Genomic DNA, 14,075 nt, shown 5'->3' on the forward strand with positions numbered 1-14,075 from the left:
TAAGTTCATTTGATTTAGTCTTTGAATGTCTTGAACTACACCATTTAGTCAAAGGGACACCCTACACTGGAAATGAAAGTCCACATGAAATGGTTTGACAAATTCAGGTTCCTTTCCTGTGTTGATGCATTTCCTACACAGAAGCACAAAAGTATTATAGTGTAGCAGATTGTTTTATAAAGCCAAGCCACATCTGAAAATCCAAAACTTTGCTGCTGAAAATAACACACAGACACACAAAAAAAACTACAACAACAACACTATTACCATAACATGAACAACCAAACCTTCAATCTGAAACCCCGAAGATTTGCTGCTAAATTGCTGAAAGTAAAATAAAATTTGCTGAAATCAGCTTAGTTGTGTGTTAGCTCTTGTTGGTAGCAAAAATAAAAATGAATCAGTAAAAAGTGTCAACAGAAGTATTGTAGTGCAATGGTTACACTGTTAGAGACAGAGCCAAAAACATATGAAATGTCTTGAGTCTATGTGGATATTGACCAGTAGTATATATGTGTGTGTGTGTGTGCATGTGTGTGTGTGTGTGTGTGTGTGTTCAAATGTGTAGCATTTTTAAATCAGCCAGCTGTGGAAACAAGCAGACAGCCAGGCTGCCAGTCTCAATTGCCGAGGGCAACAGGGGAAAAATGTCACTCATTGCAGCCTTGCCAAACAAGGTACCAAGGGAAACCAAAGCAGGAGTAGGAAAAGGACTGAAGGGATGGAGCGATAGACAGAGAGAGAAACATGGATTGAGAAAGAGAGAGAGAGAGATGAAGGGCTACGAAGTGAGAGCGAAAGTTGGGAGGCTAGTTATTAGAGAGGGATAGAGATCACTTCAGCCTGCAGGGCTGGAGGAGGAGAGGGGCGACAGAAACTCATCCATAAAAGGCTGCAGTCAGCAGGGAGACCAGCGGCATAACACTTATTATAGATCCTAATAAATGTACTCCCAATTTACTAGCTGCACAGGTCACGTGAAACACAGAGGAGGAGGGAGAGAGAGAAAGGAACAAAAGGTAAAAGTGTGAAAAGAAAAAAAAGATGAGGACAGATAGTTGCAATGGGATTTCCAGGTCCATATGGTTTCCTTTGGTGCTTGAGGCCAATATCTGATCTGGCTTCTCAGTCACACAATAAACATTTTCTTACACTATTGACACATTTACGGGGCCCCGCACATGACATGCAAGAAAAAATAAATAAATTGTGCGCACGGTTTACTAATTCGTTCCCTCAATTTACTAAAACGTGCACACGATTACTATTGCATTCCCTCAATTTACTATTGCGTTCGCTCGATTTACTAATCGAGCGAACGAATTAGTAAATTGTGCACACAATTCATAAATCGAGTGTACACAACAGTAAATAGAGGGAACGCTATAGTAATCGTGTGCGCGTTTTAGTACATTGAGGGAACGAATTAGTAAATCGTGCACACAATTTAGCCTTATATTTTGTCCTGCGTGTCATGTGCGGGGCTCCGTACACATTTGACCCTAAGGACTTCAAAAAAAAAATCATAATAAAATATAAATAAAATCCCTTAAAATATTTTTTTCTTTTATTTGTCTAGTAACAACGTTCAACCATGTACATGAGCTGCTGAAAAGTGTGGGTTGTATTTAACAGCATTCTGTAATAGTGACAGAATTCTCCAGCAGCACATGTACATGGTTGATAAAAATAAAAATCAACCCCTAGGACATTAATTTAGACTTAGTGGAAGAGACATCTGTGCATATTATTTCAGAGGAAAAAAATCATGAATATCTTGCCATCTAGAAAATGAATGTACACACACATACACCATCCACCAAAAAGTCAAGTCTTATATAGCTCTTTATACAATATAGATTGTGTCAAAGCAGCTTTACAGTTTTAAACATACTAACCTTCTTTCTTCTCCTCAAGTACAGATTTGGCTTTGGTGTCAGTGACATCTTTAAAAGAAGCGAGGAAGAGGACCACATCTCCTTTCTCATTCTTTATAGGAACAATATCCAGCAGACACCAGAACACACTACCTGCAGTAGAATTGAGAGAGGCAAGATATATGTTTGCAAGAAGACATACACACTGTAAAATGTGACAATGAAGGGCAAGTTCCCTGCCCTTTTTAATTTGACATTCTGTTTTACGTTTTATATGCTAGGCTACATTATAGAAGTAAAATGAGTTGCAATTCACCCTGACTTAAAATAGAATTTCTGCACTGAATAAAACTAGTTCATTTAGTTGTTACCGCAGGAAGCACTTTTTTCGCTTACTTGGCAAAACATAACTTCCAGTCTATTTAAAGTGCTATAAAACCTGAAACAAAACAAGACCAGCACATCCAAAAAGAGCAGCACCATTATGCTATCCAATTCCCGCGTAGGTGTGTGTGTGAATGCTTGTTTGTCTGTGTGTTTTGAGTGGTGTGGGTGTATGTGTGCGACAGGGCATTTATATGTGTGCTAAGCTATGTGTGTGTGTGTCTGTGTGTCTGTGTGTTTCTCTCTCCACCAGTAGCCGTTACTGGAAGCCCCTGGGGGAATACCGTCTGATTGCTCACAGCTGGAGAAGTCTTTGTCAAATCTCTTATTTCCTCATGAAAAAGCCTCACCATTGTGGAGAAGAAAAAGGGGATGAAATACTAACGCTCCCTAGAACAAGTGTGCTGGAGATGTTCCATTCAACATAAACAAAGGGGGAGAGCAGAAACAGCACATGGAAAAGGTACAAGGAGGTGTTAAAATGCCACAGCACCATTTGAAGACCTTGGCAAACCAAATACACACATAAGACATATTACACATATATATTAAAATATAATATAATATAATATAATATAATATAATATAATATAATATAATATAATATAATATAATATAATATAATATAATATAATATATAATAAGCAATCATAATAAATTATACAAATATTATCATTGCTACTATCTAATGCCCTTTGTACACAGTACACTTACAGACATATATTGTTGTGCTATTTATAAAACATGACATGTACATAGTACTTCTATATTCTTCAATGAACACCATGTACCACTACGCTGCCCGCTCAAAAAAAACAGTACTATGGTACTTTTTAGTAATTAATCCAGTGAAAGGAGAAGGATTTCTATTTTGATTCATCTCCAATCTCAAAATTTACCATTTCAGAGCCCCTTGAATAGAAGAATAAAGTGCAAAAGGGAGTGAGATATACTATATCAATGGAAATTACAGGATGGGTTGACACAGGATGGTTTAGCTTGAATCTTTCTCAGTGTCATCATAAATTCCACAAATAAACTTGCACACCAGCTGGACTTTAGTTTGTAATTCGACTTTAGAGTCTCTCTGGTGCTTTTGGCCAACCAACTCTAATATAACCATCTGCTTCTAACAATGGCAAGAGATTTCACTTTGTTAAGGTGTGTTGTAATACCTCTATGTGCTATTACTAGTGATGGATCACACAACTGCCCATGTATTATTACTTGTCTCTTTTTAACTGCTGCTAATAGCTTTACTGCAAATGAAACTCAACCTGCCTAAGTCAGACACTAAACATCTAGTATTTGCCAAAATGCTTTACATTGAGTGTATTTACATGTACAACAAGCTTTGCAGCAACACCACCAAGCAAAATGCATTATCCAATATTTTTTTCTTCTCACCATTCTTTTTGTAGAACATTATCTCCTCCTTGAACTCACTACGTTCTTCGAATGCAGAGTCCACGTGAAGAATGATGTGCTCGCTAGTCTCTGGCCCGTACAGAAACTTGCATGCGCAGCTCTGCTGCATGACCTCGGTTCGAGCAAATCCAGTAAGCTCACAGAATCCATCCGAGCAGTACACAATCGGGAAGCCTTTGGACACTTGTGCATTGGCCAGGATGAAGTTGCTGTCTAGTAGAAATACAAACATCAAGCAAACGTTTTAGCCTAATGATCTTTATTATTACTGGTTATTCCTTTATTACATTTTAACCAGATGCTCCCATAGGATTTTAGTTTGCTGTTTTGCCACATAAATGTCTTGTTATCAGCAAAGGGACAAATCAGGGACAAAGATGCCTTGCTATGTTCACGATACCACAGTTTTCACCTCCTCTTAACTTTTAGCTTATTCTCTTGAAACAGAACTTTCAAGTGAGCAAGAGAGCAATCTGAGCATAAACAACTGAATGTTTGAAATTGATGCTTCCATCCATTAATTTCCATACCCCCCCTCCCTCCCTTGAATTTTCAGCAGCCATTACAGATTCAGTGTCACGTGATTCTGCAGAAATCATTAGAAAACTGATTTGGTAAATAAACTTTAGTTGATCTGTTAAGTTGTAATGCTTAAATATGCTTTTCATTTTCTTCATTTAATTGGTTAACTCAGTTTTATGTTTTAGGAACTATTAAAGGCTTCACTGGACCATATGTTTTTTGTCTTAAGCATTGTTAGTCACATGACCTTGCATGACATGTCTTTGAAAGCTTCAGCTGCTATTCGTGTGAAAGGCTTTGTTTTGATTTCTTTACATAACCAATTTCCTGCCTGGATAATTTTTTTTTTGTATTCTATCTTGTTTTATTGTTTTACCCTGTCATTGTGTCAAAGCAGATTAATAGCATCCATGCATCTTAAATGAATACAACAACAATGCCTTGTAAATGCTTCTCGAAGGACAGCCTCCTCCATGAATCCCCAGACTAACACGCACAAGCATTATTAAGCACTGCCATTTATGAGAAGGGTTCACGTGGCGAGAAGACAGATGTTTGGTGCTGAACCACTTTACCTTGACTTGTTCTGCTCACATAAGCAAAAGTAAAAGTTAGACTCTCATTTATAACATTGTATGTGTTTGGAGGTTGGACCCAGAGAGATATGAGAAGAGGGACAATGAGAGAGAAATAACTGCAATTTTTTTTAAATGGCATGGAAAAGAATGATGCTGAGAGAGACAGAAAGAGAGTGAGAAAGCAAAGGAAAATGTGGAAGAGTAATGAAAAGAATAACAATTCATATCTGCTGTTTGGCTGAAGAGGCATAAGTTAGAAAGCAGAATGGACTGTGGAACATTCTTTATGGATGCAAATCGGCACCATATCAATCATTGACCAATACTGCTAAAAATCAAGAAATAACTTAATGGGATTTTCTTAAAGGGCGCATTCCCTTTAAAGACAATTCCTCCACACAAGAATGAAAATTCTGTTATCATTAACTCATCCTTGACTCAACATGACCTGTGAAGCACAAAAGAAGATATTTTGAATAATATTTTGGCTCCTTTTATATGAAATAAAAAAATACAATTGAAGTCAATAGGAGCCAAAAATCTTTGGATATCAGCATTCTTAAAAATATGTTTATTTGTGTTCAGCAGAAGAATGTCATACAGGTTTGGAATGACACACAATCTCAACGATACGCCTGAAAAGTAGATCATATAGACGTCTTTAAGATCGATCACGGTGTATAATCATCAGATCACTCAGGTCGCCGTGATTTTGCCTAGTAAGACATGTTCCTGGATCAACATTATTGTCCAAAAATATAGTTTTAATCCAATCCCTACCCCTAAACCTAACCCTACCCATAATTGATTCCTAAAATCATTGGGAAATGATAACTGATTAACAAGGGTGAAGAAGCACCTAACCTCGATTATAAGCCTAAAACAGATATTTCCTGAAAAGTTATATCTCAATTCTGATTGGTTGATTGGAATGTTTTTTCAGGATCAACAATGATGCAACCCTTCTGATATCCTACATAGCCTACTATGTGTACGCCCATCTGATGTGGCTTAGATTAAGCACTATGACAGAATCAACAGAGCAAAAACATACAAAATTAATGACTGAAAACAGTTGCTATGATTATTTTTACAATGGCTGACACTGATGCATGTCAGTGTGGCCCTACTGGCCATACTGGTTCTGCAGTCTACAGACGACAGCACATCCCAGAAGAGAAATTTCTCAATCTGTCCATCCTCTCACTCCTAGGTCATAACCTCTGGGCCGGCAATATGACAACAGTCGAAAAAACCTACTTGTTCATTCCAACCTGGAGCTGAGTGTTTGAGGATATCTAAGCATATTTGTGTTATGCATGCAGTGTGTTCACTGGGCAAAATGTGTCCTTATCCTATCCTCAGACACGTTTTCATGTGTGCACAAGCAAAAGCAAAAGCAAAAAAAAAAAAAAATATATATATATATATATAAATGAGAGAGGATGATATATATATATATATATATATATATATATATATATATATATATATATATATATATATATATATATATATATATATATATATATATATATATATATATATATATATATATCATCCTCTCTCATTTCCATACTAGACCTCATGTGGTTTACTCTGTCAGTTTATGTTTAATTGGACAGACTGGATCCAGGCTGTAAAAACAGTGTGTATGTGTTGTGTGTATGTGTGTTTTTATCCAGGAAACTGCATTTTAACTCTGAAAAAACATTCAGAAAGATGGAGGGGAGGAAACAGGTGAGGAAGGAGATAGAGGGGGGAACGTCCACATTTCTCATCTGCCCCAGATTGTTGCATAAAACACATACAAACTTCACCCCTCTATGTCCCAAAGAACACCTGAGAGCTATTTAAAGAGGCAGTATGATTAGTGAGGGGAGGAAGAACGCAAGGAAAAGAGGAATGAGAGAACAACTGGTTGACATGGAGAGAGAGAGAGAGAGAGAGAGAGATGTTTGGGGGAGGGAATGATAGGACAGATGCTGGAACCTTCTATTGCAATGCAGTCTTGCATTTGAAAGCTCTTTGTACATTAAATAGATACTCAAGGTGTGTCATGGATGACTAGAAAGGATGCTAGATGTGAGCTTTACACGAATCACGGATATTCTAGTCTCTGAGAAACATGATCAGAACACTGTGTTACTTACACATACTTTTATTTTTCCTGCTGTATATACTGGAGTATGCTTTTTCAGCACAAAATTCTATTTGTCTCAATGTGCAGTACACAATGAGATCACACTGTATGAAATATATAGTGTGCAACAAAGCACTGTGCTAAACTTGACCTTTCATGTACATGATATGAACTGTATAAAATATGAACTTTTTTTCTGAAACAATCAAAACAATAATTTAAAATCAATAGTTAATGTTAATTTAAGCAATTTCTGTGTCACTACTGGCAAAAAATAGAATAGCAAAAATAATTATTTAAAGGGACAATGCACCCAAAAAATTACATTTCTGTACAAATGTCTTTAAAAAAGGAACAAAGACATTTCAAAGTACTAATTATATAACAGGGCTCCAGACAAACAAAAATAATCACTTAAGGAGCCAAATAAAAATAGGTGCCAAATTATTTTTAAGTGCCACACAATGAATGTGTTTTATGTATTTATTTATTTTTAAACACCTTAACATTTCAGACTTACTGTTATGAATTTATGTCTCCCCAGCATTAGCATTTGAATCTATCTTGTAGATGTCCTGGGAACTAAGGTTCACTTAAAGTGGAAACGTCTTTTCCAAATTGAGAACTATACTGTCACAAAGAATTGTTTACTACACAGAATCTGTGCCGATACCACTTGGCCATTGAGTGTAGTTTGGGTTCCTCCTTACTGTATCCTATGTTGTCATATTTCTTGTCTGTTTTTCTTTATTAGTAACATGCAATTATTAAATTTTTAGCTCCTTGCATTCTTTCTTATCATGTAGACAACAGGTAAAGTAAAAATTTGTATATGCAGCATTGTGCAAATATTTACCAAAATGCTCCACTATATAGTTCTTTTTTCAAGCTGACTAATGAACTTATGGACGCCAAATGGTTATTCTGAGGTAAATGATTGTTATGTGGCATTGTTTACAAGTTTTACACATTTTCTGTAGTTGAAAAAACTGAATGAGCGATTATACAATATATTTTGTTTAAGTTGTACTGTATCTTATAATAGATAGATTGCCAAAATATTTATTGTTTGAATTCCAGTTTGAATTTAGCAGAATGAATTTGAAAGCTGATACTCTGTCTATTAAAAGGTAACAAGAGCACAAAGCTTATTATGTTTATTGGGCCGCAAGTCCGCTACAAATAAAATGAAGTTCACACATTAACAGAACACAACATATAGACTAAAGATATTGATAACAAGAAGCCATATTAGTATCGATCATAAACAAGAATTGTTAATGATATTGTTAAAATTCATACCGCTAACAGCTTTTCAAGTTGTTAAAGTTGGGCATGAAATAAATACAGATTTTCTGCACTTTTACTTCACACCTCTGTCATTTTCGATATCTGCCACAACTGAAGCTGCTTTTAGCAAGAGTGCCATTAACACGGCAATGGCAGAGACGACTGTTTTTACATTAAAACTTGTATGTGTATCTCCTCAGATTATTACGTCAACATAACAAAAGGTGCGATCTCAAAACAGTCTGGAAAAAATGCATACATTCTTATTTACGTCATAACATGCAAATTTATATTGTTGTAAGTTAATATTTTTAGTTGCAAATGTGACCGTTTTAGTTGCAATATGGAGCCCTGTACAATGTAAGTCAATTCAAATTCGACATTTCAAAGTGGAATAACTAGCTGTAGTATTGTTTTTCAGAGAAACAAGTATGTGACCTTTGCATGTTTCCTGTGTTATCTGCAAACAAATTTGGGTAATTTCATGTTTTATTACATTAAACACAGCACCTTTAGAGTGCCTTTAACAAAAAAAAAATACATAAATAAAATAAATAAAATAAAAATTTAATTTATCCTAAGTCATAACTTGACATATCTTTCCGAATTAAATGTTTTGACAAATGCATTGTTTTCATTGCATACTGCATACTGCTTCACATACTATTTGTAAAAAAAAACAGATAGTGTGCAGTGTACAGAGCACAGTATAGACTAAGCCAGCGGTTCTCAATTCCAATCCTCGTGCTCCCCTGCTCTGCACATTTTGTATGTCTCTCTTATCGCTTCAGACATTTGTTCTGTTCATCTGTAAGTGCCCTGCCAAGTGGACATAACAGGATATTCCGCCAAGATTCCACTTTGAAGCAAATGTATATATTCCATTCAAAGTGCATTGAAGTCTGCGAGACGTGAATTTAAATTGTATTTATTTACCAAGGTATATGATATCACAATTTTCCATGTGTAAAGACGTTGCGCAGCACAAATTTGTGAATGAATGTTCCTTAGTGAAGTAAACTTCAACAGATTTCCCCTGCTCATGGAGTAGGGAGCAATCAACACTGTGTAGGGACCATATTAATGGGAACAGGGGTTCATGCACAGAGCTCACTTCTAATGAGCTGATTATCTGAATCAGGTATGTTAACAAAGAGAGACATACAAAATGTGCAGAGCAGGGGTTGCACGGACTGGAATTGAGAACCGCTGCAGTAAGCCATCCACTAGTATTCTAAGTTTAGGGGACATCCTTCAAACTCAAGTGTTTTTCAGCTTGGCCCTGATTTTGCAGGTTTGAGATCTTGACTCTCTTCTTGTTCTGAATCCTTGAAAGAGTGCATTGAATAATGTATCATGTATAATGTCTTATGCTGACATTTGAGAACAGGCTTCTTCAACTTTTTCACTGATATGAGCTAAGTATTTTACTTTATAACAGACTCTTAAATCTAAGTAAAAACGACCGTTTTTAAATACTCAACACTAATGAGCTCTACTGGCATGATGGAGCTATCAAGAAACTAGGCACACTAATTTAAAACCGTCTGCATATGGTGCTAAAAACCTTTCAGCAATAAACAAAGCAGCAATAGGAAGAGTATGAAATGGCTCCATCGCATCTAATCATTTCAACCTTTTTATTTCACTAATCTGTTTTGGTTACATAATCTTTTGTCACAGTCTCAGCAGGGTCCTTTCAAATTTAGTTTCAATTCGTGGTTCGTGCCAGAGCACAAAAATGTATTCTCAGAATGTTAATAAGACAAAGGAAGATGGTTCTGAAAGTCTAGACTGGCACGTTTCCGGAATTCCATTCTCGGACACTCTGGAACACTAAGTGAGAGTTCTATCTGTATTCTGGGCTGATACGTGTGGACTGCATCCTCACAGTGTCCCGTTTCCACCTTCCAATAATGCCAACCTGTATTATGAAAAGGCAAAAGACCATGTACTGTTGCTTGATTTCCCTGCATGTTTTCTTTAGCATCTGTTTTGTTTTCCCTCTTCGGCTTCCAGTCCCTCTCTTTCTTCCCTAATGATGACTGATGAGCTCAGTTTCAGCTCTGTATGACATTCAGTGAACAACAGAAGAACAGCACACTGACATCTCTATCCCAAGTTCAAACAACAGACACACATTGTTCTAGTCTACAGCCTCAATTTAACCATCTTTTAGACCTGCAGATCTGTTCCCAGCTGCCAGTCACTGGCAGTGTGATTATGCATTACATGGAAGAGTGAACCGCCTGAAATATCTCCATTACCTGACTTGGATGTCTAACCCTGCGCTTTGTAATTTTACCAACGGAAGCATCTACTTGAAGTGTTCTTTTAAAAGGACTCATCCAAAATTACTCTAAATTACTCTTTCACAGTTAACCACACTCTATCTTTTTCTTTGGGTAACACACAACTGCACACACACACGCACACACACACACTGCTTTACTGTAATTACCCAGCATATGCTATCCTGACAGGTACCTGTGTGAAAAGAGTATTTTGAAATCTTTCTTCGTGATGGAATATTAACGCATAACAGCAAGCACACACATTAAGGATGCTGCAGAGGGGAGTTTAATACATGTATAGTTTCTCTTGACAATAACAAGTCAGCATGTTTTCTTATGTAACTTGGATGTTGCACAAGATTATGAAGTCAAGGGTGTAATTAGCAGTTCTCGTTAAGGAAAGCATTACTTTTCTATTTATCATACTCATGGTTAACAATTTTCAAAACTCTGAACCCAATTAAAGGGATAGGATCCTCCACAGTGAATGGGTGCCATCAGAATAAGAATCCAAAAAGCATTAGTCCACAGGACTCCTGTCCATTGTGTAAAGTGAAAAGCTGAAATCCCTTGAGGCATTTTAACTTTAAACCATTGTTCTGGCCAAAAGTCCATAATCCATACTAACACTTCCTCCAGTGATAAAGTCATCCCTCTGCTGTTCTTCCACAACAAAATCCACCAACCTGTTTGTTAAGAACTGTTTTTGCTGTGTAAATGGTGCTTGATCTGTGCATATATTTATCTGAATCAGACAACACGATTTTTGGCTAGAGGAAGCAATATTATTAATTATTTTATACGGAAGCAATATTTGGAAGTTACATATGAAAGATGAATTTGTTTATTACAAACATAGAGCTTTTCACTTCACAAGACCTTAATTGATAGACTGGAGTGTTGTGGTTTACTTGCTAAAACGAAAGTCCATATTGTGATGTTTTATCAGTTGTTTGGATACTCATTCTGATGGCACCCATTCACTGAATAGAGGATCCATTGGTGAGCAAGTGATGTAATGCTAAATTTCTCCAACAAATAAATTCATTGGCATCCTGAATTCTATGAAGGTGAGTAAATTTACAGCTAATTTTGGGTGAACTATTCCTTTAATGGTGTTGCATGTTGCTTTGGACCACAGTGACTTTGACTGGACTGGCAAAAACTATTGAAACATTCTTTAAGATATCTGCAAAATACTTCAGGTTGTTTAAGAAAGGTCCCACTTGCAATTTTCAACAGGCATTTGATAAAATTGACAAAGAAATCCATAGACTTACTTTAAAAAAGGCAAGCAGACCATTTCTAGAGATGAAAATTACATAGAGACCACCTAGCAACCACCGAATACCTAGAAACTACACAAAACTTTTGCATTGTGGTAGCAATTTTGTATGGATGAGCATCACATTTTCCTCACAAATTATTTGGCTTTATAGAGCACATACAAAATCAAAACTGGCAACAGCATTTCTGCTTTGGCTTGGGCGCATGCTCTTTCATTTGTGTCTGGGATGTACAGTAATGAATAAAACATCCATCTACCATTTAAAAAACAACAACACTTTGTTAATGCTCTCCACATGTATCATTTTTGGAGAGCCACCATGGATAACGCCTAATGGGATGTTTTCTATTATTGCCCTCTGTGTCATTGTTGTCACTTTCCTTCCAATATGACAGGTGCTATTTCCAGCCATTCCTGTGCTAATCTCAGACATGTTACCTGTGGCAACCCAAGGTGTGACAGCCATACAGGTAGTCTCCCCTGCAGTACAAACCATGGTCACATGGGTATACGCCATCACAGTCTGGTAATATATGGACCCAGCAGCCAAGAGGACATCATGTCCCTTGAGAAGGATTCCTGTGGTGGGAAATATCTCTCCTAGTGCTAAAATAAAACACAGTCTCGGTTTTCATTTCTCAAACCTGAGACCTGGGTGGGGGGAACAAGTTACCTAAATATGGGATGTGATAAGACAGGATGGTACAAGTTCTTTCTGTTAGGACACCAAAACACTTAGGAAACAAAGTGATAAAAGCTGACAGGCTTTGCTTGGTGAAATCAGTAAACTTTTATCGCACAAAAGAAATCCAGACAGACTCATTTTTACAACTGCACAATATGCCTTGAGATGAAATACTGCCTGACTGTTCTGTGGTCAACCAATTATATTTGATCGATGCTGGTCGTTACCTTGGGCTATGTAAGGGATTTCATCAGGATGTTAAGCGCAACTTTTTTCATGCATGGGCCATGGTCTGAACTTTAATTAAACAGCCCTTTGATTGTTACTGTTATCCCTACCAACCCTGCTTAAACTCTATATGAAAAATAAACATCAGGACAGCCAAATTATGCACAGCTATCTAAGTGGATCTGCACATTCTGGAGGTCTCCTTAACCTAACAAACCTGATTCAACCCATCAGATTGTCAGTAGGGCACCTCCAAGACCTGGAAAGGGTGTGTCAAATGAGGGAGACTCCAAAATATGCAGTTCTGTGAGACTGAGAACCACTGATCTAACCATCAAAGCAGCCCAAGTGCTCTGACTGATCTAACCAAGGGGTTGCCCTTGTGCGCTGTCCATGGTGCTGAGTGAGCAGATGCTCAGTTAGAAAGCAATATTGTGCTTTCAATCCTCAAAACCTCAAAACTCAACAAAAAACACTTGTGAAGAGGCATGGATATACAATGTGTGAAACAATTTTTTTTTTTAATCCAAATTCAGAAAAAACACTTAAGTGTGTACAGATTGAGTTTGCTCCTCAACTTAAAATTATATCAGTGTCTCTGCAGTATTTATGTGATATTGACAATAGGACAACAAGTACTTTGAACAAGTAGGCTACTATGAATTGTACATTTCTCACATAGAGCTGAAACAATGAAGCACACAACGCTGAACATTTAAAAAAAATACAAAAAAAACAAACACAGAACAGAACTTTTAAAATTGAGAAAGCAAATCACAAATTGTTATTTAGGCATGAGCATAGTGATTTTATTCATATATTTTTCCTCAATTTGTTTTTTCGATTTTACTCACTTTGTATGATTCACTTTTAAGATGCTAATTCCACTCTTACTTAGTAATTTCTAAACCTAATATTATTTAATAAATCGTTATGCTTTTAATCTGTTGCCATAGTAAATATACTGTCATTTTCACAGTGCACTTGCTTCTACAAACGTGTCTACATAGACGATCAAGCAAATGACTTTCTGTCTAGCTTCAGAAAAAAAATGTCTCATTAGAAACCCCAAAATAGTCTTTGCATACAAATAGGGTACAATGCCATCTCATTAACTCACGTGTGCCGTCAAAACGCGTCGCTATAGTATCCAAAAATGTGTTCTGTGGCGCGAGCAATCCCTTCATAACAGGCATTTTCCCGCCCTGATATCGAATTCCCCATCAAAGTGACGCGGCGTTGTCTGAGACAAAGGCAGAGACAGTTTGAAGCACTTCGGTGAAACTGAGCTTTCAGCGAACTGAGAAACGGAGAATCCCGTTCTCTCACAAGCGCGAGAGCAGGCTGGATGGGATGCG

At 36.9% G+C, this 14,075-nt stretch overlaps 1 protein-coding gene across 1 annotated transcript in view; it reads right to left on the minus strand.

Moving 5' to 3' along the window:
• LOC132104134 (potassium voltage-gated channel subfamily H member 8-like) overlaps positions 1 to 14,075 on the minus strand; it is a 39,152-nt gene extending 25,077 nt beyond the window's left edge. The window contains exons 1-3 of the mRNA XM_059509375.1: positions 13,838 to 14,075; positions 3,669 to 3,902; positions 1,899 to 2,030 (exon numbers count right to left, since the gene is read on the minus strand). Coding sequence (XP_059365358.1) covers positions 1,899 to 2,030; positions 3,669 to 3,902; positions 13,838 to 13,913 — 442 coding nt within the window. The 5' untranslated portion in view covers positions 13,914 to 14,075. The remainder of the gene's footprint in view (positions 1 to 1,898; positions 2,031 to 3,668; positions 3,903 to 13,837) is intronic.

This window comes from Carassius carassius, chromosome 25 (assembly GCF_963082965.1).
Source record: "Carassius carassius chromosome 25, fCarCar2.1, whole genome shotgun sequence".
In the NCBI taxonomy this organism is placed as follows: Eukaryota; Metazoa; Chordata; class Actinopteri; order Cypriniformes; family Cyprinidae; genus Carassius; species Carassius carassius.